Here is a 26219-nt window from a genome sequence, read left to right on the forward strand (position 1 = left end):
CACCATGTCCGTGTTCTAACCTAAGGATGGGGCACAGGAAGAGTGAAATGTTGTTGTTGTTCAGTCGTTAAGTTGTGTCCAGTCCCATGAACTGCAGCACACGCGACTTCCCTGTCCTTTACCATCTCCCTGAGTTTGCTCAAACTCATGTCCATTGAGTCAGTGATGCCATCCAACCATCTCATCCTCTGTTGCCCCCTTCTCCTCTTGCCCTCAGTCTTTCCCAGCATCAGGGTCTTGTTTCCGTGAGTCAACTCTTGGCCTCAGGTGGACAAAATATTGGAACTTCAGCTTCAGCATCAGTTCTTGCAATGAATATTCAGGATTGATATCCTTTAGGATTGACTGGTTTGATCTCCTTGAGTCTTCTGCAGCACCACAATTTGAAAGCATTAATTCTTTGGCAGTCTACCTTTTTTGTGGTCCAACTCTCACATCTGTATATGACTGCTGGAAAAACCATAGCTTTGACTATATGGATCTTTGTTGGCAAAGTGATGTCTCTGCTTTTTACTACACTGTGTATGTTTGTCAGAGCTTTTCTTCTAAGGAGCAAAGAATGAAATAAGGGAGGGCAAGCAGCTTCCTTGGGAGTTTGTGATCCCTTCTGCTTACAGCTTGTTGGTCAGAACTTAGTCACACAGCCAAACCGAGTTGTCTGTGATGCTGGGAGGTTATATGTCCAGCAGATCCACATTGTGGGAGTGAGGAGGGAGGAGGCTTAATAGGTTCTTCAAAAACAGAACCAAAATAACTCATTCAAATTCACTTGGAAAAATAATTTACCAAGATATATAAGGACTGTAAAGTAGATAAGAGCAGGCAATGAAATAAGGGAGAAAAGGAAGAGGAAGGAGAAAAAGAGGGTGAGTAAGATTAGTAGTCAAAACAGGAAAGGAGGAGGTGGGTTGCCTTTTTTTGGCTTGTTTGTTTTTATTTTGACTTCAAGCTTGAGGCAGTTTATCCAAACTGCTGATATGCTGTTTTTTTAAAAGAAGCTCAAGGCTGTCTTTTTTTTTGGGGGGGGGCATGCCCCTTGGCTTGTAGGGTCCTTGTTCCCCAACCAGGGATTGAATCCAAAGCTGGGGTGGCAGTGAAAGTGAAGAGTCCTAACCACTGGATTGCCAGGGAATTTCCAACTTTTTAAAATATATATGTCATATATTAAATATGATGTTTAGATTCTTCCCTGCCTTCTTAGAGATTTGATGGATAAAGTGCTAACTAGTATTGTTACTTGTATGTGACAATAACTAATCTATCAAATTCAGTTTCAATAACTGAGAGACTTTTGGATGTTGAAAAAAAGTTATTTGGAACGTTGTAAATTGATAATACTTCAATAAATAAGTTTTTAAAAAGTTATTTGGTTAGCAAGTTAGATATAAATTACATGAAAGGTCAAAACCATGGTGTTTTATGTTATTTACTTTTCATATTTTGCCTATCCTTTCATTGCTAGTTTACAGAAAAAGCATTTTACTAAATTAACAATGAGAAACTATTCAAAACTAGCAGACATGTATATGATCTCCTTATGGTGGAAAATTAACACCCAAAAAGCAGTTACATCTTTAAATGGTCCTACTGACGACAGAACCTTTAACTCAAAAAGTTTAATTGTGGGCTTCCCCGGTAGCTCAGCAGGTAAAGAATCTGCCTGCAATGCGGGAGACCTGGGTTTGATCCCTGGGTTGAGAAGATTCCCTGGAGAAGGGAAAGGCTACCTCCTCCAGTATTCTGGCCTGGAGAATTCCATGGACTATATAGTCCATGGGGTCGCAAAGAGTCAGACACGACTGAGTGACTTTGAGTCACTTTCCCTATCTGCAACGCAGGAGATACATATCCCTGGTATGGGAAGATTCCATATGCCTGGGAGCAACTAAGCCCATGAGCCGTAACTATTGAGCCTGTGCTCTGGAGCCCACGTGCTGCAACAGGAGAAGCCATACAATGAGAAACCCGAGCACTGCAAATGGAAAAAAGCCTGTGCAGCAAGAACATGCCGCACAACCATAGGTAAATAAATAAAATCATTTTTAAAAAAAAACACCCTATAATCCTCAAGAAGATGATGATAATGATAGTAACTAACATGTACTCTTTTTGAGTCCCTCATGGATACTCAACTTTTGATCTTCACAACAACCCTCAGGGAAGTACTCTTATAAACCTCATTTTACAGGTCAGAAAACAAGTAAGTTGCCCGATGTCACAAGTAATAACTGGAAGAAACACAATTTGAACCCAGGCAATTTGGTCGCAAAGCTCATGCTTTTAGCACCACGCCACACAGCTTCTCCAGTTTCATGAGTTAAGGGATGCTACAAAGCTTTAGAAACTAGAAAGTGCTACAGTAAATGTAAGATACTTCTATGAAAGGAAAAACTATAATCATTATTTGGTTGTATTTTGGTGGATGATGATCTACAAATTGGAGAAGCTTTCATCAGATTTTGAGTTCTTTTCAGCTTTAGCGTGTTAGTCATTCAGAGTTGTCTGATGTAGCCTGTCAGGCTCCTCTTTGCATGGGATTCTCCAGGCAAGAATACTGGAGTGGGCAGCCATTCCCTTCTCCAGGGGATCTTCCTGACCCAGCGATCAAACCCGCATCTCCTGCATTGGCAGGCAGATTCTTTACGTCTGAGCCACCAGGGAAGATCTAATCATTCCATCTTCCAATAAGATATTGTCTCTTTTCACACATACTTTCTTTAGATGTCAAGTCAATCAGAGAGTGAAGTCATTACACTTACTGATTCTGCTCACCATGACATTGTTAACAAGAATGAGGAACCTTGAATAAAGATGCAAAACCTGCTCTGGCTGCGTATTATAGAGAATTTTTCAGGAATACATTATGTGTGATATAGTAGGAATCTCAGCCTGACTCTAAGCTGGGTGTGTTGCTGAGATGCAAGCTTGTCTGGGCATGTCTGGGAACTGGTCAGGTAGGGCTGAAAGAAGCCTGCTGACCTGGGGGCTGACACTGCTTCCTTGAACAGGACTCATGTTCATGGAAGAGAATTAGATAGAGAAGCCCTAGAAGAAAGACTTAGTCATTGAACGGGGAGTAATATATACAGCTTGGAGTAGCTGTTACTCAACTCTGTCACCAACCTAGGTTCATGAAAGCATGTCTGGGTTCCTAAGAGAGACAGATCTCTGAGTAAAAACATAAAGAACTGTTTCATTGAAAACTGTGTGGGCCAAGCAGTCTGCTCCAGGGTTCCCCTAAAAGAGGTCAACACAGTGATCTCCATTTCTTTAGGCTACACCATGGCTTTGGCTGTTTTGCTTGTATTATAGGTCCAGGTAATAAAACCGTTTACCTCAGACTGGGACTTGAACCCATGTGCTGGGACTCAAACCCGGCCAAAAGCCTAGTTGGAGACTCGAATCCACGTGGCCAGGACTCGAACCCAGTCAAAACCCTGCCTGTGACTTAACCCATGTGGCTGGGACTCAAACCCAGCCAAGACTCATGGTCTTCCAACTGAGATCATAGATCTGATTTTAGGACCTAATGAAGCTTAGGTTCTTGATGTCTCATCGCAGAAAGAATTCAGTGAGAGACAAAGTGTTGGGTAAGAACTGGATTTATTCAGAGAGAAACACACTCTGCAGATAGAATATGGGCCATCTCAGAGGGTGAGTGCGGTGTGGGGAAGTGGTTAGTTTTTGCGGGCTGGGTGAATTTCATAGGCTAATGAGTAGGAGGATTATTTGAACTATTTGGGGGAAGGGGTGGAGATTTCCAGGAATTGGGACGCTGCCCACTTTTTGGTTTTTTGACAGTGCCTTGGAACTGCCCTGGCACCTCTTGGTATGTCATTTAGCTTGCTGATTGAAGATCAAGGTCTAGTCCAAGTTGACTTGTCTGCCATCTTGAACCCGTTTGGTTCTAATCAGTTTATGTTATGCCCTCGGGCTATGTCATTCTTTCAAAAGTTGTGCCTTGCTCCGTTCCCTCTTGTTTCAATAGGAATCTGCAGTTCCTGAAGGAGCAGAACTGGGGAGGGAGCCGTTGGGCGAGCAGGGTGTGAGCAGAGGAGAGATTCCCCCACCCCAGGGGCTCCCAGAAAACTGGGGGTGAGCTGCCTATGTTAGTACGCTTGGTAGGTGGGAGTGCCAGTGAAATTCAAGTTATCGTCGTTAATTTGACCCCATTAGTACTGTGGTTGATGAGTTTGAATACTATTCCTAATCAAATAGCTCTTACGCAATGGTGTGTTATTGGGTAACATAATTACAGGTAGAATCACAGTCTCCAGGCAGGAAGGTGGGAAATACACAGCAGTGAGTCTCAGTCTATGAAGGACAGTGTTTTACTTTCCAGGGGACTGATGCTCTTGGAAAATTACCAGATTAAGAAGATAAAAATAAACTGATGACATAATAAAAAATAAAAGCCTCTTTTTGATGATTAGGTTTGGCAGATATAAAGTTACTCTGCCAAGTTGTTATAGAAGTTCCCTGGGACTTCCCTGGTGGTTCAGTGGCTAAGACTCGGCACTCCTGATGTTCAGTCCCTGGTGAGGGAACTAGATCCCATATGCTACAACTAAAGAGCCCATGTGTCCCAGCTAAGACCCAATGCAGCCAAATAAATAAATAAACAAACACAAATAAATATTCAGAAAAAGTTTCCTGAAGCTAATTTCCTGTAGCTAGCTGCAGGCTGGTAAGGACCAGGGAGTGGACGGGCACTGGTCTACAGACCATGGTGTTTTCATTTCCTCCAGCCTCTCACCTGAAGCCAACTGAAAAAATTCTATTACCCAGAGGACTGCCTCTGGCCAAACACTTCATGAATGCCTCAGTGACATTATGACCCCGTTCTAAGGAGATGCTTGCAGAGTAATTAATCTGCAGTTAAATCAAAAGAGAGAAAGAAACAGAGACAGAGGGACACAGACTGCACAAAGGTGGCAAAATATTATTGATTGATGAATGTTGGCAGGTTCATGGGCCTCCCTGCTGGCTCAGATGGTAAAGAATCTGCCTGCAATGCAGGAGACCAAGGTTTGATCCCTGGGTCAGGAAGATCCCCTGGAGAAGGGAATGGCTACCCACTCCAGTATTCTTGCCTGGAGAATCCCATGGACAGGGCCTGGTGGGCTAAGAGCTGGACACAACTGAGCAAGTAACACACGCGCGTGCACACACACACACACACACACACAGAGGCAAGCAGGTGTACAAGTGTTTATTATTATCCAGTTCTTTCAATTTTTCAAAAAATTTGCAATAAAAAAAAAACACTCCAGTGATCGGAAACAGACTTGTTTTCTTTTTTCCAGAAAGCCAGTTCTAAGATAGCTTGTTTTTGTCTTCAAGTATAAATACTGCAGTCAGAGCATTCACTTGTGTATTTGATACCTGCCATTTCCACATATCTAATTGCCAAGCACCTCTCCTTCCTTTCACGTTTTTCTCCATATCACCTGTAACATTAGATAACCTTACAACATAACTTTAATCATATCACACCTTTAAAAATTTTTCTAAATAGACACACATATATATATATATACATACACACTGTCATCTTTCAAAGTCAACCTTTTTATTCAGGGTTTTCTGTGATCTCATCTTGAAGTCTTTTTCACTTTTGTAGCTTCATTTTCTCATGGTTAACAGTCACAAATTACATTTTTATGCTTTTCCAATGTCTCAGTCCTAGAATTCCCCCTCACACAGATTTCTAGTCTATTCAACCTTTAAGATCTGGCTCCATCGTAAATGTAGTGTATGTTACGTACACAGCTGTTCAGATCCTACATTCTTCATGATGTTTTCCTTCAATAAGTTGGCCAAACTCAGCCAAAATCTCTAGGGCTTAATACAGTGCTTGGCACATACACTTAATACACGCTTTTCAGTTAAACTGTGAGAGTTTTTAATTGACAACACAGGAGGATGAAAATACTTTCCCAGTCAATCTCAAAGAGTGGCTTTGAGGTTGAAATGTTTGTGGTTAGCCTTGTATGAGTGTTTTGAAGGTATCTGTGAGCCATAATGCCCCATGCTATTATTTATTATTTTTATTTTTACTTTCTTTTGAGGCAACATATGGAACACATAAAGCTATCCAAAGACCTAAGACTGTAGACATAATGCTGGGGTATTCATGATGTATGAAGACTTTCTAAGATGTGTTTGAGCGCAGAGCCTGTTTTAAGACAATCAGTTCCCTGATTCTCCCTTCTCTTACACCTAGAATTGATCTGCCTGAAAATGTGCCTTGGGATTAGGTGTAAGGTGGACTCCTTTCCAGCGTCCCTTATCCTAAGTGACCCTTCCTTCCTTTACAAAAGAAAGGCATAACTCTGCCTCACCCATCTTCCTAACCTACCTAGCAGGGTATGCAAAATCCTCCAGGACACCAGAAAAAGGAACAACTGAGTGGTGAATGAGAATGAGTAACACATCTTTTTACAAGTCAGGTGGTGTTCAGTTACTTGCTTTCAACAAGGTTGAAAGAACCTAGTCAGAGTTGTCAACGGGTAGATCATTAAAAGTATTTTTTCCTTGTTAGATTTTTATGTGTTTTTTCGGGGGACATATAATTTGGAAAGAGTTCAAAGAATCGAATTGCATTGCTCTGACAAAACTCCATTCATTCTCACGTACTTATTTATGTGAACAAGTTTTTTCAGCGCTTACATCCAAGGAATTAAAAGCTTGTAACTGAATGGAAGCATCTCATTTTCATTCTAGAAATACTCGTCCACTGATAAATAATCTAGCTTTTAAAAAAGTATTCAATTCCAACTCTGTAAGATACATTGCCAACAAAATTCCAACTTTTGGGTTTAATATCTATTTGTAAATATTTGAAATATATGTCTTGATCAGTTGAAATAAGTCTTAAGAGTGTTTACGTGGGGCCTGCCCACGCCTTCCCCGTGGGGAAATCTCTCAGGAGATTTAGAAATAATCCTTGAATTTCAATTTCGATACACATTTTTTGTGTATATAAGATGTGTACGGGAAATATATGATGATCAATAAAACAGTTCAAATATAAAATATGAGGATAAAATTCTGGAGGAAATGTAAAATGTAAATGAGCTCCAGAGGATAAAGGATGGAAATTGCCCAAGTATAAACGAGACTGTATTTTAAAAGATATTGGTGGGTATTAAATCCGTATGGAATTTAGGATTCATTGGTTGACTATATTTAAAAAAGTGTGACAGTCATAAAATATGAGGCTGGGAAAAAATGTGGATGTCACTTTAAACATGTGGATGTACGAAGATGCACAAAATCGTTTCAGAGAGCTCAAGAGCTAAAAAGTTTGAAGATCTTGCACACAGATGTTTGCTCTCAGACGGTGATTTAACCCGTCTTCGGGGTATTCGAACGTAGGTTAGATAAAAACCTGTGGCTCTGCGTCGCGCGTATGGATTCAGTACCTAGCACTGTATTATTTATTTTTACTTTTTCCTCGCCTCTCCTCTTAGACTGTCAGCTCTCTAGAGCCCAGGGACTTGTTCGATTCTTGGCTCAGCGCCCGTGCGCCGGGAACGCTCCCCAAACACCCCCGGAATGAATGACTCGATCGTGAGCCCTCGGGGCGGGGGCTGTTAGAATCGCCGGCCGGCGCTCAGCCTTTCGTTCCGCGTGTCCCGCCCGCCGCGCGGCCGGGGAAGGCGTGGGCAGGCCCCGCGGAAACTCTGAGTCCCCGCGGGTCGGGGCGGGGGCCCAGAGGGGGCGCGGCCGGGGGCGCGGGCGCGGAGCCCGCGGCCGAGGGGAGGTGCCACCGCGTGCCGCCGCGCAGGCGCGCAGCCGTCTCGGCGTGAGTGCGCGCAGTGGCGCGCCTGTCCCCGCGCGGGTTCCGTAGCGCGTGTGCAGGCTGACGCAGCTCGCGGGCCCTCCTCCCGCTCTGCCGCGGCGTCGGCCGAGTTTGGGGCGTTTGGGAGGGGGGCGAAGGAGCGAGAGTCGAGAGAGGGAGGCGGCGGCGGCGGCGGGGAGGCGGAGGAGCCGGAGGAGGAGGAGGAGCAGGCGCCGCCATGGCCGCCGCTCTCACCGACATGGCCGACCTGGAGGAGCTCTCCCGCCTGAGCCCTCTGCCCCCCGGCAGCCCCGGGTCGGCGGCGCGGGGCCGGGCTGAGCCCCCCGAGGAGGAGGAGGAGGAAGAAGAGGAGGAGGAGGCGGAGGCCGAGGCGGTGGCGGCGCTGCTGCTGAACGGCGGTGGGGGCGGCGGCGGAGTGGGGGGCGGCGAGGCGGAGACGATGTCGGAGCCGAGCCCCGAGAGCGCCAGCCAGGCCGGGGAGGACGAGGACGAGGAGGAGGACGACGAGGAGGAGGAGGAGGAGGACGAGAGCAGCAGCGGCGGGGGCGAGGAGGAGAGCAGCGCCGAGAGCCTGGTGGGCAGCAGCAGCGGCGGGAGCAGCAGCGACGAGACGCGCTCGCTGAGCCCCGGCGCCGCCAGCAGCAGCAGCGGGGATGGGGACGGCAAGGAGGGCCTGGAGGAGCCCAAGGGACCGCGGGGCAGCCAGGGCGGCGGCGGGGGCGGCAGCAGCAGCAGCAGCGTCGTCTCCAGCGGCGGCGACGAGGGCTACGGGACCGGGGGAGGCGGAAGCAGCGCGACCTCCGGGGGCCGGCGAGGCAGCTTGGAGATGTCGTCGGATGGGGAACCCCTGAGCCGCATGGACTCGGAGGACAGGTCAGTGCCCCGAAGCGTGCCCCCGCTTCCCTTCCTCCTCTGGCGCTCCTGGGCCCCTCCGAGGGGGACTTCTCTGCCGAGAGTCCCCCCCTGTTCCCCGAATCCTCGGCCCCTCCCCCCCACCCCCCCGGCTCTCAACTCGGAAACCTCTCCCGGCCGCCGCGCCCCTCTCGCTGCGGATAGCGGCTTCCAACTCTTCACAACCCTTTTCCCCCCAACTCTCCTTTCCCCGCCCTCTTTCCCCCTCGGCTCTGCACTCCGTTCGGACCGAAGGACGGCTCCAACTCGGAAACCATCCCCAAAGTAGGCCCAGAACCTCCGGCGGAGCCGAAGAGGGCCTTGATGTACACACCTCGGTACACAAGGTTAGCTTCCCCGGGCGGTGTTGGCTAAGACTTGTCACAACTGTAACTGACAAGTGTTTTCCAACATGGCTGGTCTCGCCTGCATGTAAGAGAACTTCCTTGTTCAGGGAGGGGGACCCCCAACCATCACTTTCTTTTACTTCAAAAAGAAAAAAGACTGTTCTTTGCTATTTGACTAGCGCTTCCAGAATTCCTCATGTGTGCTCATTAACCTGGTCTCCAAAATGATTTTAATAACTTCTCTTTATTTGGTTGGTGGTCAAACTGGGGAGAAAGTTCTCAAACTGTACACATCGTTGTGTAAGAGAATAATGAGTTGGTGTCGTTTAAGGTAACTTTACCGAGCCGAAGAGAGTTGGAATGGTAACCAAATGCAGTCTTAAGGTACAGCATGTTAGTATGCGTTTTAAAATCTGTGTACACTAATGGTTCAACGTGAGTCGTGATTTTAGATGATAATATTTAAAGTCATGTTTTGGCGAGATTTCTGAAGGGATTAGTAGTAGTTTTCTAAAGCTTTTTAGAAAGAATGTGGAGGCTGACAATAATGCGCTTCATTTTCTGGGGCTTTAAGATATTCCTTGTTATGTTTCAGATGTTATTGTCATTACTTTTCATCTCCGGAAGATTTCATATTTTAACTGATTGGTTGTTAATGTATTTTATTTTGATAGAACAGAACCACGTCATGCGTACTGTATTGCATCTAAAGTGTAATAGCAATTATTTTGACCGTCTGCTAATGTTTGGATGAGCAGTAGAATTTTAACAATCGATATTGGCTTGGATTTGAAAGTTTAAGTAGTCTGAAGTTCTGGGAATTCGATTGTTAACTGATAAAAATGAACACATTGGCTTATATTTAGTATTATGAGGAATTCACAGCCCTAAATATTTTGAAAATACAGCATCAAATTCTATTTGACATTTATTTTAATATCTAAGGAAATAACCTTGAATGGGGTAAAATAGACTGCAAACCTTAAAAAAAATTGTCCTGAACTATGTAGGCAGGATAGGAAGGAGAATGTCTTTAAGAAAATTAATAATTGATGTGAACTGCCTAACGGAAGCATGTGTTATTTGTCGTTTTACTGTATACGCCTTCATTGATACCAGTAGATATTTAAAAGTTGACGTTAGTTCATACAATTCAGAGTCTTCCACAGTTGTTCCGTTTACCTAGCATATACACGTAAACAGACATACTTGCCTAGTAGTACTGCAGGATTTAAATGTGCCAATCATTTCGTTTTCACAACTCTGGTGCAAGACTTAAACAGAGAAGAAGCAAGTTAAGTGTCTTACTCAAAACAGTAACTATGGAATGGAAGTGGTGGAGCTGGATCTGAACAAAGGTTCTCAAGTCCCCTGCTAGTTCCACTTCACCAGAGTTAGAATTATTCTCTTTAAATAAGCTACGAGCAGTACGTGCCAGGTTTTTGGTTTTTTCGTTTTTTAAATGTAATGTCTATCTACTGTGTCAGTTTAGGAGACTGTGAATAGTTGGTCCAGTAATACTTCAGCAAGTGGAGTTTTGACGTAATTTTTATTAGATACTCACTTGAATGTGTAATTCTTACCTCATTTCAGAGTAAGGAGTAAGATACTGGTGCCACAAGTCCAAATAAGGTTAAAGTTTGATAAAAAGGCATACTTGCTTTTCTGGATGCTTAAATATTAGAGACTACAAGATGCTGGAATCTTTTTACCATTAGAGGGTAATGAATTTATCACTTGTGTGAAAAAAACCTTATATTATTAGTGAAACTGGTTGTGATCTTCATAATATTAACTGTGAAATACCCCCTCCTTTGCCTTTCAGTTTCTTTCTTTTTTTGAGAGTTATTTTAAGTTTGCAAAGGATTTATAATTCTTATAAACTGCCATGCAGATTACATCAATCTGTGGATTTTATAGATTGATTTCATGGTAGGAAGTCTTTATATTTGTAACTGATGGAAGGATATCGTGGTTTTAAAGTGCTTTTTAAAAACATGAGGCATTCCTGTTGCAAAGATTTTATTATTAGAATTTACTCATTTTTGTTAGAATGTCTGTTGAGCTTTCACTTTGAAATAAGATTATACTTTTGAGTTTATGTAGCATTCTTTAGAACTTGTTGAAATATCTTAAATATTTTTAACTTTTAAGTGCTTCTTTTGAAGAAATAACTAACTATAAAGATCTGGATATAAAGCTTGTGATCCAAGGAGTCAGTTTACAACACATATTTGAAGTGTTGTGAAAATGATTAATTTATAAAGTGATTAAGTCACACGGTACCCAAACATTGTTTTCCCCAGGAGAAAGTTATTCAGAACCAGCGTTAACATGTACTGATGTTTATTTTGGTAAGATTAGGAAACCTTAAAGTTGATAGATAGTTTACTCTTAACTCGGTTATAAAGATAATGGAATTTTCTTTGGGGAGAGTATTTAGCTGTGTGAGGCCACTAAAAACTAGCTTTTATTTTACTTTGACTCTAAGCTTAAGTACTTTTTAAAAAGTTACCACCTTTTAAGTTAATTTCAGAGCCTAAGTTGACTTTTAAGTAGAATTTTAGAACTTAAAATGCCTGTGAAATTTTTTTTAGTGTAAAGTTAGTTTTAGCTATTGAATCAGATTATACATGAAAATATTTTTAGTTGCTTGTCTGTATAAGTGAATTGATAATAACAGCCTGTATTTTGTGGTTATTTGTCTCTCTTCTGTATTACGGTTTTTCCTCCCCAGCTAGAATATAAGGTATGACTTATTTTGAAAAAGCCGCTTTTATCAGCCTTTCTAGGTAAATTCAGATGTCAAGGGATGGGTGCATTTGTAAGGATAGAGTGATAGGGAACTGCATTTAGTGTGAAGCTTAATGATCAGCATAGACTACAGGCCCTTACTGTTTTGAGAATTAACATTTGGATTCCCAGCCTTATGGGCTGCAAATTTTGAGGCATAATTAAGATCGTTTTGACGCTGGGAAAACAGGGTTATGTTGTCCACGTTCCCAGTATTACAATTGGGAAGATTTTTTTCTAGTATGGAGGCTAAACTTTTAAATTGGATTAATACTAGAAGGCTTCATGCTGAGGTTATCATCAAGATTATTAAGGCTCTGTATGGATGAGGCAGTCAAATACTGAGAAAAGTATTTTGCTCACTTTCAACTCTGAAGCAGCTGCTCATAGTCTGTCCGGAACCACTTTTAAGCTACCTTTTAGTTTTGACTAAATTTAGAGAAGAGCTGCTAACAAGTCTCAGTTTTCATTGATTATGTATTGTAATTCTCAGTTAAGGAAGGTATGACTCTGTGCTTAAAAAGTAAACAACAATAGAGCTACAGCTTTCAGGATTGAACTTATATGGAAAGATTCAAGGGAACCATTTTACTTTTAAGAAACTTTGAGGCTATTTCATTGGGTCAGTTAGGAAATCTTGTGTGTATGCTAGTTTGTTGGCAAGCTTAGGTATTTACCATGTGCAGGAAGGACTCCATTGGATATGGTGAGAGATAGACAAAATGCTTCCTTCTCAACCATCTTGCATATTGCTCTGAAACTTTTAATTAGCACAAACTCTGATGCCAAACAAAGTTAGCGATTTCACACCTTGACTATTGTGTTAGCTATTTATTGCTGTCTAACAAATATGCTCCAAATTTAGCAACTTAAAGAAACAAACATTTATTATCACTTGTGGTTTATAAAAGTCAAGAATGGAGCTACTTAGCTGGGTGTTTCTGGCTCAGTCTCCTATTGTAGCGAAAGTGTTGGCCAGCACTGCAGTCATCTGAAGGCTTGACTGGGGCTGGAAACCCTCTCACTTACATAGCTTTTGGCAGGAGGCCTCCGTTACTCACCAAGTCAGTATCTCTATGAGGCTACTTGTGTGTTCTTAGGACCTAGCAACTAGCTTCCTCAGAGCAAGTCTTCTGAGAGAGAGAGCCAAGGATTTTATGACCTAAATGTACCTGCTCATATTTTCTTCATACATGTTTACTTAGCAGATAACATTTCCCCCACTTTTCTTTTTATTCATACTATGATACAAAATAATTGCTTCAAATTTTTGTTGATGGAGACAGCCTTTCAAAACCCATCAAAATACCATGACAAATTCTTTCCAGGTCTTTTTAAACTTGATACTAATTCCTTCTTCCTTTTAATTAAAAGGAAATATGGTCTTCCTTTTAATTAAAAGTAAATGTGGTCTTTTAATTAAAAGGATATATGGTATTGCTTTTAGTACCATATTTGTATTTCTTCTCTGCTTTTTCCTCCCAGTTTGTGGCTCTGTTCTATATAGATGGGAGGATGTAGAATATTGCAACCTGAAGAGCCTGTAATCAAGAGGCAAAGGATAAGATTCAAATCTTAGTCTTGGTAACATCTTTGACCCTTAATTCCTTAAGGTTTACATGAGTTTCTATTAAGGAGCCCTGTCGACTGTTCTGAAGAAGACCTCTTATTTGGATGCTTTGCTTCATCCTTTTTGTTGTAACATGGTAGTTTTGAGAGCAGGGACAGTTTAGCTCATTTCCATCTTTGTAGTATCTAACAGTATGTGCTTACAGTGCGTACTCAGTTATTAGAATTAAACTGAAATACCAGCAGTAGAATTTGTATAAGAAAGACTATAAAGTGAGGGCCAGGAATTGATGCCTTTGGTTGGATTATTGTATTTGGTATAGTGATTTAAGGCCAACTTTTCTCTGGGGGCATACTCTAGTAAGGTCAGTGAGATTGAATGGAAAATTTTATGTGGATGTTTCTCTGAGAAGATGTCACTAGTTTTTATCAGTCTCAGAAGTGTCTGGTCTAAGCTAAGAACTGTCAGTTTAGATAGAGGCAATCCAGAGGTGCCTAATAAATACTTTTTAAATGATTGGAAACTCTGTAAATTTCTGTAAAGAGCATATTTACAATATAAGTTGATAGAAAAATCCAAAATGGATAGGCATTTGGGCTTTTTTGTTTTTATTTTAACCACTGTTTAGAAGCATTTATAGTAGAACGTTTTATCACAGGCAAATGGACAAATGGAAAATTTGAAGTTAATGAGAGAAGGATAGCGAGAGATGTGGTTAAGAGTACACCATGAGTCAGAACGCTTGGATTTGAATTCTGGCTGTCACTGAAGCGGGGTGACTGTGGGACAGTCATTTAGGTTATTCAGGTTTCTTATCTGCAGAAGAGGGATATTAATAGTTCCTTTCCTGTCAGGTGGTTGTGGGGATTACATGTACTGTATTTGGCACACACTTTACTAAGCATTTATTACGTGATAGGTAGGTATTTAGTCCACAGATGTAGGCAGAAGCCCCATTATGTGGGTACTATTCTAGGTGTTGGGTACACATGGCAGTGACTGAAACAAAGCACTTGACCTCATGGGCGGGGGACGGACTGTGCATTTGAGCCAATTTTAGCTAAGCTAACATTGGTCTCTTGTTGAAGCAGTTTAAGATCTGAAATGCCAAAAAGTACTACGCTGTTGTTTAGTTGATCAGTTGTGTCCGACTCTTTGCAACCCCATGGACTGTAGCTTGCCAGGCTCCTCTCTCCATGGGATTTTCCAGGCAAGAAGACTGGAGTGTTTTGCCATTTCCTTCTCCTGGGGATCTTTCCCAGCCAGGGATCAAACCCGCATCTAAGGCGGATTTTCTTTTTTTTTTTTAACCACTGAGCCGCCTAGGAAGCCATACCTAATTATGCGCAGTGCTCAGTCGTGTCAGACTTTTTGCAGCCCTATGGCTCCTCTGTCCTTGGAATATTTCAGGCAAGAATACTGGAGTGGGTTGCCATTTCCTCCTCCAGGAGATCTTCCCGACCCAGGGATGGAACTTGTGTCTTCTCTTGTATTGGCAGGTGCATTCTATCATTGAGCCACGTGGGAAGCCCCCAAAAGTACTAAACAAGCTGTTATGTGTGGCATGTTATCTGTAAATGAACGCTTCAGAAACTTGCAAAAGGATATGCCATATCAAAAGATTTTATTACAAAATCTGCATCTTAATCATTTAATATATATGGTTGACCTAAAAGGCTTCTTAATGCCTTCCATTTTTAATAATAGTTTTTAAATATGTAACACTGTTGATCTCTTACTAAAAGGTTTTCAGATATGTTTTCTAGTAATGGTAATTGGTTTGCAGTTAATTTTACCACAGGTTGAGTTCATTTTTGTGACTGATAGTATACATTTGTGGAAATAATAATGACATTGACCTTAGAACTAACTGAACAGTTTTGGGCCTGGATAGGAGATCAGGTGGATGTTTGGATGCCTAAAAAATCTTTGTGGAGCGTTGACTGATGGTTGGCATTGAACCCTGTTTAGTGATAAGAAATATACATGTGTTGTCTTCCCATTTGGTTAGTTTTTAAAGAGACTAAAAAGACGAAATTGTTTGTGACACAGTATACTAAAGGTAAAGCTGGAGAGGGCTTCCCTGGTGGTGCAGTGGTGAAGCATCTGCCTGCCAGTGCAGGGGACACAGGTTTGATACCTGGTCTGGGAAGGTACCACATGCTGCAGAGCAGCTAAGCCCATTCACCACAAGGAAGAGTAGCTTCCGCTCGCTGCGACTAGAGAAGGCCCTTGCGCAGCAACAGAGACCCAGGGCAACCAAAAATAAATAAAATGGTGATATTTAAAAGAAAAAAGCCAGAACTGTAGAGTATGATAGTTGATAACTAAAGTTTTGATGGGAGAAAGGGACTGGATTTTAGGGTTAGTTGAGTGATGAAAAGGAAATTTCTAGAAAGCTGAAATGAAACATAGGAAGGAAAGGCCTAGTATATTCAGGAAACTTCCTGCCGAGACAAGAGGTTCCACATTGAAAACTGGGAAGTAGTTAACGGGACAAGTGTGGCCTTTTGTGCCAACACAGGTGTGCCCATCTTTCTCACTGTAGGTTGGTGAATTGGTTTCTTTGGCTCTCCCCGACTTCTGTTTTTGTAACTCCTAGCAGTGACCAGGTTTTCACTTCTTCCTCTCCCTGATTCTTTCTTAGATACATAGTGCTAGCTCTCCAAGTTCTGCATTGCCCTTCGCACAGCCTGAGTGATGGTTTACTGCTCATCGCTCTTGTGAGAGAGTGTGCTCCTTGAGAAGGGAACCGCGTCTGTTCTGATCACTGCTCTAGCTGCATTACCTGCACAGTGCCTAACACTTATTGTAGGTATTTTAAAATGTATTTTGGACTAACGATGAAACTTTGTGTTACAGGAAAATTAATCACACGTGGCAAAGATAGAGAAAGAAAGCTTGGGAGCTGGGAGACCAATTAGGAGGTAGAAGGAATAGTACAGGTGTGAAGTGAAGAGAATTTGAGCGGGGGTCAAGTTGGGGAAAAAGTCACACTTGGGAAACTGAATTAAAGGAAAGAAAACCTAATCTCTTGAGTGATGAATAAGAGAAATAGTGTTACTATTTCTGAGTAAAAAGTTTTTTTCCTTGAGGATTTTATTGGAACAATACCTTAACTGTATTTTTCTAGACACATCTATCACTGAAACAATGAAAGGAACATTGGGTAGTGAAAGAGCATGAATCCGTAAGTCAGAAAGCCTTGGTCTTAAAATTTATCTTCTCAGAAGTTGTTCCCTTACCTTTCAAAACAGGAGACATATCTTAGTGTTATGATTAAGTGAGATGGAATATGTAAAGGGCCTAGGGCTGTGATTAATTCATGTTGTCATTTATCCTCCCATTTCTCCGGTGTAAAATGTGGAAAGAATACTCCAGTGAGAATAATCAGTGTTCTAGCTCTGGCGTTACTAGAGACTGCCTGCAGGAAATCTGGCAGTTGATTTCATTTCTCTGAACTTCAGTTTGACTCTTTTCCTTGGAAGCGAGGGTTTTGGACTAAACAATAAAAAGTGGTTTGGAACTCAGATATGGTTTGGCAAGTGCTCTAAATGGAAGTCAGGAGATAAATATAATAACTCTTGTCTTGATTAGGTCTTACCTGGAACAATTTCTCAGGCAAACTATCCCCAATACTTGGTTAGACTCATGGTCCATTTCAAATTCTGCATTAGCCGTATCACAATGGAGTATTATTTACTGTTCATCTCTTGCTAGAATGTGTGCTCCCTGAGAATAGGAAACTGTTAATATATCCTCTATGTGTCTGTATTTCCTATCCTTTAGACAAACCCAGAATATTGTAGGTGTGTCTTTGCTGTATCCAAGATCTCAAAGATACACTAGGTTCTTCTGGGTTCAAAAGTCACCATAATTCTAATTCATATTTATGGTGTTGTTTTGAAGTATCCATTTGTGTTTTCTTCTCTAGGCTATAATATTTTAAAATCAGGTCCTATTTATCTTTATACTTCCAGAACTTAGCTATGCTATACTCACATGTCACACTCTTTGTGTAAAGTCACTCATTAATTGGTTGAATTCAGCTGATTGTGGGTGATGTTTAGTCGCTAAGTCGTTTGCGACTCTGTGACCCCATGGACTATAGTGTGCCCGGTTCCTTTGTCCACAGGGTGTCCCAGGCAAGAATATGGGAGTGGGTTGCCATTTCCTTCCTAAAGGGATCATCCCCACCAAGGGATCGAACCTGCGTCTCTGCAGGTGGATTCTTTACTGCTGAGCCAGCAGGGAAGCCCAGCTGTGGGTGTACATATTTCTTCTTTCTTGCTGTCATTAGTGTGGCTGCAGGAAACAAGGAGAAGAACCATTCTGTACCTTATGTCTTCCCCCAGTTCCTTTTAATCAAAGTCAGTTCAGTCACTCAGTCATGTTTGACTCTGCGACCGCATGGACTGCAGCACTCAGGCCAGACTTCCTGTCCATCACCAATTCCTAGAGCTTGCTCAGACTCATGTCCATCGAGTCAGTGATGCCATCCAACCATCTCATCCTCTTGTCCTCTTCTCCTCCTGTCTTCAGTCTTTCCCAGCATCAGGTTCTTTTCCAAAGAGTTGGTTCTTTGCATCAGGTGGCCAAAGTATTGGAGCTTCAGCATCAGTCCTTCCAATGAATATTCAGTTCCTTTTAATAGCATAAGCGAAAACAGTATTTGAAAAAAGTTGTGATTGTTTGAATAGTTTTAAAAAAGCAGGATTCCCAAACTTATATTTTGTTTCTCAGGAGAAAAAAAAATAGATCGACACACTGTTTTAGAAGAAAACCACTATTGATTGTCTAGTTTGCTTAAGCATCTGAGGCTTGAGCTTATTGAAAGGATTTGATGAAGTTCACTGCATCCACATAGTTCCCTGAAGCTATGATTAAGTTCATAGCTTCCCTGGTGGCTCAGATGGTAAAGCGTCTGCCTGCAATGCAGGAGACCTGGGTTCAGTCCCTGGGTCGGGAACATCCCCTGGAGAAGGAAATGGCAACCCACTCCAGTACTCTTGCCTGGAAAATCCCATGGATCAAGGAGCCTGGTAGGCTACAGTCCATGGGATCGCAAAGAGTCTGACACGACTGAACAACTTCACGTTGTTTCTTTCATAACTGCATCCACATAACCAGTGAGGTGAGAAAGTACACACAGGCTATATCCTGCCCGAAGTCACACACCCCCTGGAGAAGGCCGGCGGTCCTGGCTCTGGGTGGGGTCTTAGCTATTATACTGCCTGTAGGACTTAGCAGCTTTGACCGGGGAAGCTTAACTAAAAGTTGGTGGCTGTTTTAATATTCATCCTGTCTTTTTTGCAAAGAGTGTCTTCTGTGCTTGAGCTCATTTACATTTCTGGGCTTTAGTCTCTCTTTGTAATTGTATAGTTAGACTTTGTAACCTAGATTCACTATAAGACTATGAAATACAGGAGTTAATTTTTTTTCAGGAGTTGATTTTTTTTGAAGTGTTGTTGTTACTCGGTTTTTAGGGGAATAGAGTCTTTATTGACATTTTTTCTTTAATTGTAACACTTTTCAAAGTCCTTGACTTGTTTTCCGGTTTTGGTTTATATTTCAAGTTTCTAGCAAGATAAAGTATTAAACCAATTAGAGAAAACAAAGATTTTAGATGGGTATTAGTATTTCTTAGTAAATACACTTCCTAGTTCATTTCTTTCTTTTCAGTTTTTTAGCATTTCCCTTTTATGTCCTGCTTTATTTGTTTATGCCTGTGCTGGGCTTTCATTGCTGTGCTGGCTTCTCTCTAGCTGAGGCGGCAGCAGCTGCTCTGCAGTTGGGGTGCACGGCCCCTCACTGCGGTGGCTTCAGGAGCTGTGGCACTGGGGTCGGTGGGTGCAGCGTGTCGGCTTTAGGGCACAGGCTCGGCTGTGTGGTGCAGGGGCTTCGCTGCTCCTCGGCGTGTGGGATCTTCCCAGACCAGGCATCACACCCATGCCTCCTGCTTCCCAGACCAGGCATCACACCCATGCCAGTAGATTGTTTATTCCTCAGCCACCAGGGAAGCCCACTAACTAGTTCATTTCTAAGTTCTAAAATGTTTGTCATTACTTTTTATAAATACTTGTTAAAGTACTGAGGGTGGGATGAATGAGCAGTAGACTTTTTAGTGATTTAACTTGCTGTTAGCAGTCATTCAAACATGTCTTTTGAGGTGTTGAACTCTACTGTAGTCGTTCTTAGGCTGAAATCATCTGATAAAATCATTTTCATGATTTAACACTAACTTAAACACAAAATGAATATGTGATTGCTTTTGTCTAAAATGAGTGTTGTTTTTCATAGCAGATTTTTTAATATATCATTGTGTGTAGACATTTTTTTGGAAACCTTTTTAAGAAGGTAAAAGATAACTGTTAGTGTAATTTTATTGAACTAAAAGTGTTTCTAGTATTACAGTTTTTCTGAAGATAATTGCTTGCGGATGTCTTAAGCTGGATGAAAAATGTGGGTGGAGTAATCTTAAAGGGCAGTAGACTAGAGATGAGAAACAATTGAAAATAATGTGCACAGTGCATGGTGGTGATACAAGATGTAATGTCTTGTTTTCCATGAACTATATTTCATCATCGTTGCATAAAGTCCCTTTTGGCCAATTTGGTGAATACTGCTGGATCTTGGGGAAAAATCTTTTGTCTTTATTCAGAGAAATAATTGTGGGGATAGAGAGTAGTCTTTTTCTTGATTAGAAAAATCCATTTAGCTTTTTAAATTACAGTGATAATAGCTTGTAATTACAGTAATAATAGTAATAATAATATCTTGGTGTTGGCCAATGATTTTGTGTGCCTCTAATTAATTTTTATGATTATCTCAGTGTGACAAAGCCATATATTTTACTTGCCTTAAAACGCCTACTTAAATTTGTGACTAAAATGTGAGCATTTCCCGTGTGCAAGGCACCAGCTAGGTTTAGGAGTTCAACCTAAAGAAGAGGTTTATAGGTGACTGACTCATCGTATACAAATCAACCAGATCTTCCACCTTAGGTGAGGAGGAGAGACCTTAGGGAAGTTTGACCTGAGCATGTATAGCATGTAAAATAAACGAGGCACTTACCTTTACTTTTTCCCCCCTAAATTGCTTTTGAGTTTAAAGCTGTGAAAGCCTACAGGACCATGGCAATTTGAAAGGCAAAACCAAGCAGTCTTAGAGAAATTAGATGTGGTCTATATTCCTTAATTCTGGTTAAGACTGATCTCATAACCTACTGTTGGTTTTTTATATGTGAAAACTAAAGTGACCACTTCTTTGTCCCTGAAGCAAGTATTTTGGAGTTGAATTTTACACTGATGTTGTTAGGTTCATGATCTGGTTCTGTGGGCTACAATCTAAATTTGGGACACAGTCTATGTGAGAATAGTGTTGCTTTCTATGACTGACCTTGAGTTAATTTTTTTATGAAGCTAATTGACTTGTAGAAATCAAATTTAATACATCATCTTGTTAGTAAAACCATCTGTTCAAATGAGGCAAATTACATGTAGATGCTAAATATTTGTGTTCGTATGCACTGGAGATACAACAGCAAAGAAATAGTTTCCTGTGGGTACACATCAGCTGAAACTGTCACCTTATCTTGATGTGTAGTATAGGCAACATTTCAATATTTCTGAAATCAGTAATTGACACATTTTTCCTTCATATAAATGTAACAGATTGTTTGGCATTAGTGCTTTGGACAAGTCACATAATTTTTGTGTCTCTATCTGCTCAGTCTTTTTTGCTCAGCCTCTTTTATCTGTAAGATGAGGCTACTCATACTTGAATATTGGTAAATAGTGATTACCTCATGTGGTTGTTGTAAGCATTACATGAGTTAATACACATCAGGCATTGTTCCAGTTACTAGGGCTGCATGACAAGCAACTCCAGCATTTAGTGGTTTTAAAACACTATTTTGCTTACAAGTCTCCTGTCTGAGCAGGGCTTGACATGATTAGATCATTCCTGCTCTGCTTGGTGTCAGCTTGGAGCAGCATAGAGTCTGGGGACACCAGTCCCCAGAAAGCTCGCTCACGAACCTGTCCCGTGTGTGGGGCCTGGACCGAGGAGACTCAAAAGAGCTGGAGCTGGAACAGCTGGGGCTCTGGCGTCTCTAGCCCTGTGTACTTTCTTCCTGGGATCTCTTTAGCATCGTGGCTTCAGGAGAGCCAGTTTTCTCTACTGGGTAAGTGAGTGTGGTTCAGGGCTCCCACGCTGTGTTCCAAGAGCTAGATTCCCTTTGATGACCCAGCCTAGGACGTTCTGCACTGTCACTTCTACAAGAGTGTTAGGCTTGCTGAGATTCAGAGGAGGTAGGCTAGACACCCCACCGCTCAATCCCCCATTTCTTGATGCCATGCTGTAAGAAGAGGATGTGGGAAGGTGTGAGCATGGGGTGGACATCTTTGGAAAGATACAGTCTGACACAAGTGCTCAGAACAACGCAGGGCATGCAGCAAGCAGCGCAGGGCATGTAGTAGTACTTGGTCACTGGTGATGAAGAGCGGGAAGTCGTCTAAACGTAGTAGAGCCTTACTTTTTTGAGACACATTTTGATACAGTAAGTTTCATAGTCCCCTTTTTCCTTAGGATAAAGTCATAAAATGTAATAGGCAGGCAGTTCATAGTTTGCTTGAAGTACCTATTACTTTTAACTGGTTCAATTTTAGCTTTTAATTCTGTCAATTCCTGGAATTGACAGGGCACAAAATGAGAGTCTATTCCAACGAAAGGCAGTGAGGAGTGGTGTTAATAACTGAAGTAAAGATGTGTCATATCTTAAAGTTGTGTAACATCAGGCATACAACTTCACACTTTTCAAAAATACAGGATTGTCATTGATTGACCAGCAACTGGAAGAGTTTGATATCAATAAGGACTACCATCTCCTCCATATATGCCTTAGTTTGCCTAAAATAGGAAATACGGTCTTTGTTTTAATTAAGTTAATTAATTAAAATCAATTTATTTGAATTAAAAATAAAAGATTATCTTATGTGGAGAAAAGGGAACCCTCTTACACTGTTGGTGGGAATGCAAACTAGTACAGCCGCTATGGAAAACAGTGTGGAGATTTCTTAAAAAACTGGAAATAGAACTGCCATATGACCCAGCAATCCCACTTCTGGGCATACACACTGAGGAAACCAGATCTGAAAGAGACATGTGCACCCCAATGTTCATCGCAGCACTGTTTATAATATCCAGGACATGGAAGCAACCTAGATGCCCATCAGCAGATGAATGGATAAGGAAGCTGTGGTACATATACACCATGGAATATTACTCAGCCATTAAAAAGAATTCATTTGAACCAGTCCTAATGAGATGGATGAAGCTGGAGCCCATTATACAGAGTGAAGTAAGCCAGAAAGATAAAGACCAATACAGTATACTAACACATATATATGGAATTTAGAAAGGTGATAACGATAACCCTATATGCAAAACAGAAAAAGAGACACAGAAATACAGAACAGACTTTTGAACTTTGTGGGAGAATGTGAGGGTGGGATATTTCAAAAGAAGAGCATGTATACTATCTATGGTGAAACAGATCACCAGCCCAGGTGGGATGCATGAGACGAGTGCTCGGGCCTGGTGCATTGGGAGGACCCAGAGGAATCGGGTGGAGAGGGAGGTGGGAGGGGGGATCGGGATTGGGAATACATGTAAATCCATGGCTGATTCATATCAATGTATGACAAAACCCACTGGAAAAAAATAATAATAATAATAAAAATAAATAAAAAAAATAAAATAAAAATAAAAGATTATCTTAAATATTTTGTACTTTTTCTTTTCATTTATTTTTATTAGTTGGAGGCTAATTACTTTACAATATTGTAGTGGTTTTTGCCATACATTGACATGAATCAGCCATGGATTTACATGTATTCCCCGTCCCGATCCCCCCTCCCGCCTCCCTCCCCATCCCATCTCTCTGGGTCTTCCCAGTGCACCAGCCCTGAGCACTTGTCTCATGCATCCAACCTGGGCTGGTTGATCTCTTTCACCCTTGATAATATACATGTTTCGATGCTGTTCTCTCAGAACATCCCACCCTCGCCTTCTCCCACAGAGTCCAAAAGTCTGTTCTGTACATCTGTGTCTCTTTTTCTGTTTTGCATATTTGATTATCGTTACCATCTTTTTAAATTCCATATATATGCGTTAGTATACTGTATTGGTCTTTATCTTTCTGGCTTACTTCACTCTGTATAATGGTTCATCCATCTCATTAGAACTGATTCAAATGAATTCTTTTTAATGGCTGAGTAATATTCCATTGTGTATATGTACCATATCTTCCTTATCCATTCGTCTACTGACGGGCATCTAGGTTGCTTCCATATCCTGGCTATTATAAACAGTGCTGCGATGAACATTGGGGTGCACGTGTCTCTTTCAGATCTGGTTTCCTCAGTGTGTATGCCCAGAAGTGGGATTGCTGGGTCGTATGGCAGTTCTATTTCCAGTTTTTTAAGAAATCTCCACACTGTTCTCCATAGTGGCTGTACTAGTTTGCATTCCCACCAACAGTGTAAGAGGGTTCCCTTTTCTCCACACCCTCTCCAGCATTTATTGCTTGTAGACTTTTGGATAGCAGCCATCCTGACTGGCGTGTAATGGTACCTCATTGTGGTTTTGATTTGCATTTCTCTGATAATGAGTGATGTTGAGCATCTTTTCATGTGTTTGTTAGCCATCTGTATGTCTTCTTTGGAGAAATGTCTGTTTAGTTCTTTGGCCCATTTGATTGGGTCATTTATTTTTCTGGAATTGAGCTGCAGGAGCTGCTTGTATATTTTTGAGATTAATCCTTTGTCTGTTGCTTCGTTTGCTATTATTTTCTCCCATTCTGAGGGCCGTCTTTTCACCTTGCTTATAGTTTCCTTTGTTGTGCAAAAGCTTTTAAGTTTCATTAGGTCCCATTTGTTTATTTTTGCTTTTATTTCCAATATTCTGGGAGGTGGGGCATAGAGGATCCTGCTGTGATTCTGTCGGAGTGTTTTGCCTATGTTTTCCTCTAGGAGTTTTATAGTTTCTGGTCTTACATTTAGATCTTTAATCCATTTTGAGTTTATTTTTGTGTATGGTGTTAGAAAGTGTTCTAGTTTCATTCTTTTACAGTGGTTGACCAGTTTTCCCAGCACCACTTGTTAAAGAGGTTGTCTTTTTTCCGTTTATATCCTTGCCTCCTTTGTCAAAGATAAGGTGTCCATAGGTTCGTGGATTTATCTCTGGGCTTTCAATTCTGTTCCATTGATCTACATTTCTGTCTTTGTGCCAGTACCATACTGTCTTGATGACTGGCTTTGTAGTAGAGCCTGGAGTCAGGCAGGTTAATTCCTCCAGTTCCGTTCTTTCTCAAGATTGCTTTGGCTATTCGAGGTTTTTTTGTATTTCCATACAAATTGTGAAATTATTTGTTTTAGTTCTGTGAAAAATTAAATAAATCAATTTATTTGAATTAAAAATAAAATTAAAAATGAATTAAAAATGAAAGATTATCTTAAATATTTTGTACTGTTTTGAATTTTAATTTCTAATACTTTGATTACAGGTATGGGGTAGACAGAGTAATCTTTGTAGTAGTGAGTGGCAGTTTTATTATGGATGAAAGCATCATTTAACGAAATAATAGCTTACCTTGTTTTTTGATTAGATAAGGAATTCCCTGTGTGTAGTTACGTTTACCACAATTTGATAATTACTTAGAAAGCTAATTTCTTTTTTTTTTTTAGAAAGCTAATTTCTATCCAAAGTTTATTACCAATAACAAAATTAAATAAAGTTTATAATTTTTGTCCCTGTTTAAGTGTTCCTTAGAGTAATAGAATTTTTGTCTAACTCGTCACTTTCTTCAGTCCATGTAGGGAACAATATTTCATTCTTTAAAAATTACATTTCTAGAATAAAAGTTAAAATTACAGAATATTTCTTTTGTAATAATTCAGATGCAGTCAGTGAGGTAAAGACATCCTAAAGATTATGTATTTTCACTTATAGAACAAAAATAAAACAACCTTGATCCTTAGAGATTAAGGGGGTTCTTTTGTGGAACTTCCATGAGTAACTTCCAAATCTTGAAGAAAGTGGCTGGATGCCTTGATCATTCTGTTTTCCTCCTCCATTTTTTTAAGTTTATGACACTCAACCTGTATATAATAGAGCTCAGTGGTTTTTAACCTTTTAATATTTTAAAAGTTAGTAGTTTGACAGTTTTGAGGTCTGTTGTTACAGATTTTTATTTGGAACCCCAATGCATAAGATATTTTAAAATGGTGTTCTGTAACTATTTTTTGTAAGTTCAAAAATTTAACAGTTTGTCAAGTCAGTTTAAACAGGAAAGCTTTTTGAGATGAGCTTAAATTTCATGTGAGGTTTGTGGGTGATAGAAGTTTATGTCAGTTTTTAGCATCCAGTTTTTTTCTTACTCTGTTTTGGCTGCATAGCTGTGAAAATGTGACTTATGGACAAGGGCACTTTGTCTTTAGCCTCCATTTACACTTTAATTCTCCTGTCAGAGAGCTGTGAAAGGGAATTGCCAGTAGGGAAATCTTGTTTGGAAGACGCTATTATTAGTTAGTGGTTGGTCTTAATAGTCTTTACTTCATATCACAAATACAACAGTGATCAGAATCTTAAATTTAAACAATAAAAAATATTGTTTCATGACAGCTCTTTGGTTTGTTACCAGCCACCTGGCTAGTCCTCTAGCAGAAGAGAGCATTTAGCAAGTAATTGAGTCTTGGGGAGACATTTAATTGGGTAAAGCATAAAGTGTGTGATTCACAGACCTAACTTT

At 41.0% G+C, this 26219-nt stretch overlaps 1 protein-coding gene across 3 annotated transcripts in view; it reads left to right on the forward strand.

Annotated features, from left to right (window-relative positions):
• The first annotated feature begins 7837 nt into the window (after window positions 1–7837).
• AEBP2 (AE binding protein 2) overlaps window positions 7838–26219 on the forward strand; it is an 82364-nt gene continuing 63982 nt past the window's right edge. Inside the window, exon 1 of one of the 3 annotated variants that reach the window (XM_061125101.1) lies at window positions 7838–8680. In XM_061125101.1, coding sequence (XP_060981084.1) covers window positions 8025–8680 — 656 coding nt within the window. In that variant the 5' untranslated portion in view covers window positions 7838–8024. Of the gene's footprint in view, window positions 8681–8949; window positions 9046–26219 lie in introns of those variants that run through there. The other 2 variants (XM_061125100.1, XM_061125102.1) reach the window with 2 other exon arrangements.

Source organism: Dama dama, chromosome 22 (genome assembly GCF_033118175.1).
Source record: "Dama dama isolate Ldn47 chromosome 22, ASM3311817v1, whole genome shotgun sequence".
In the NCBI taxonomy this organism is placed as follows: Eukaryota; Metazoa; Chordata; class Mammalia; order Artiodactyla; family Cervidae; genus Dama; species Dama dama.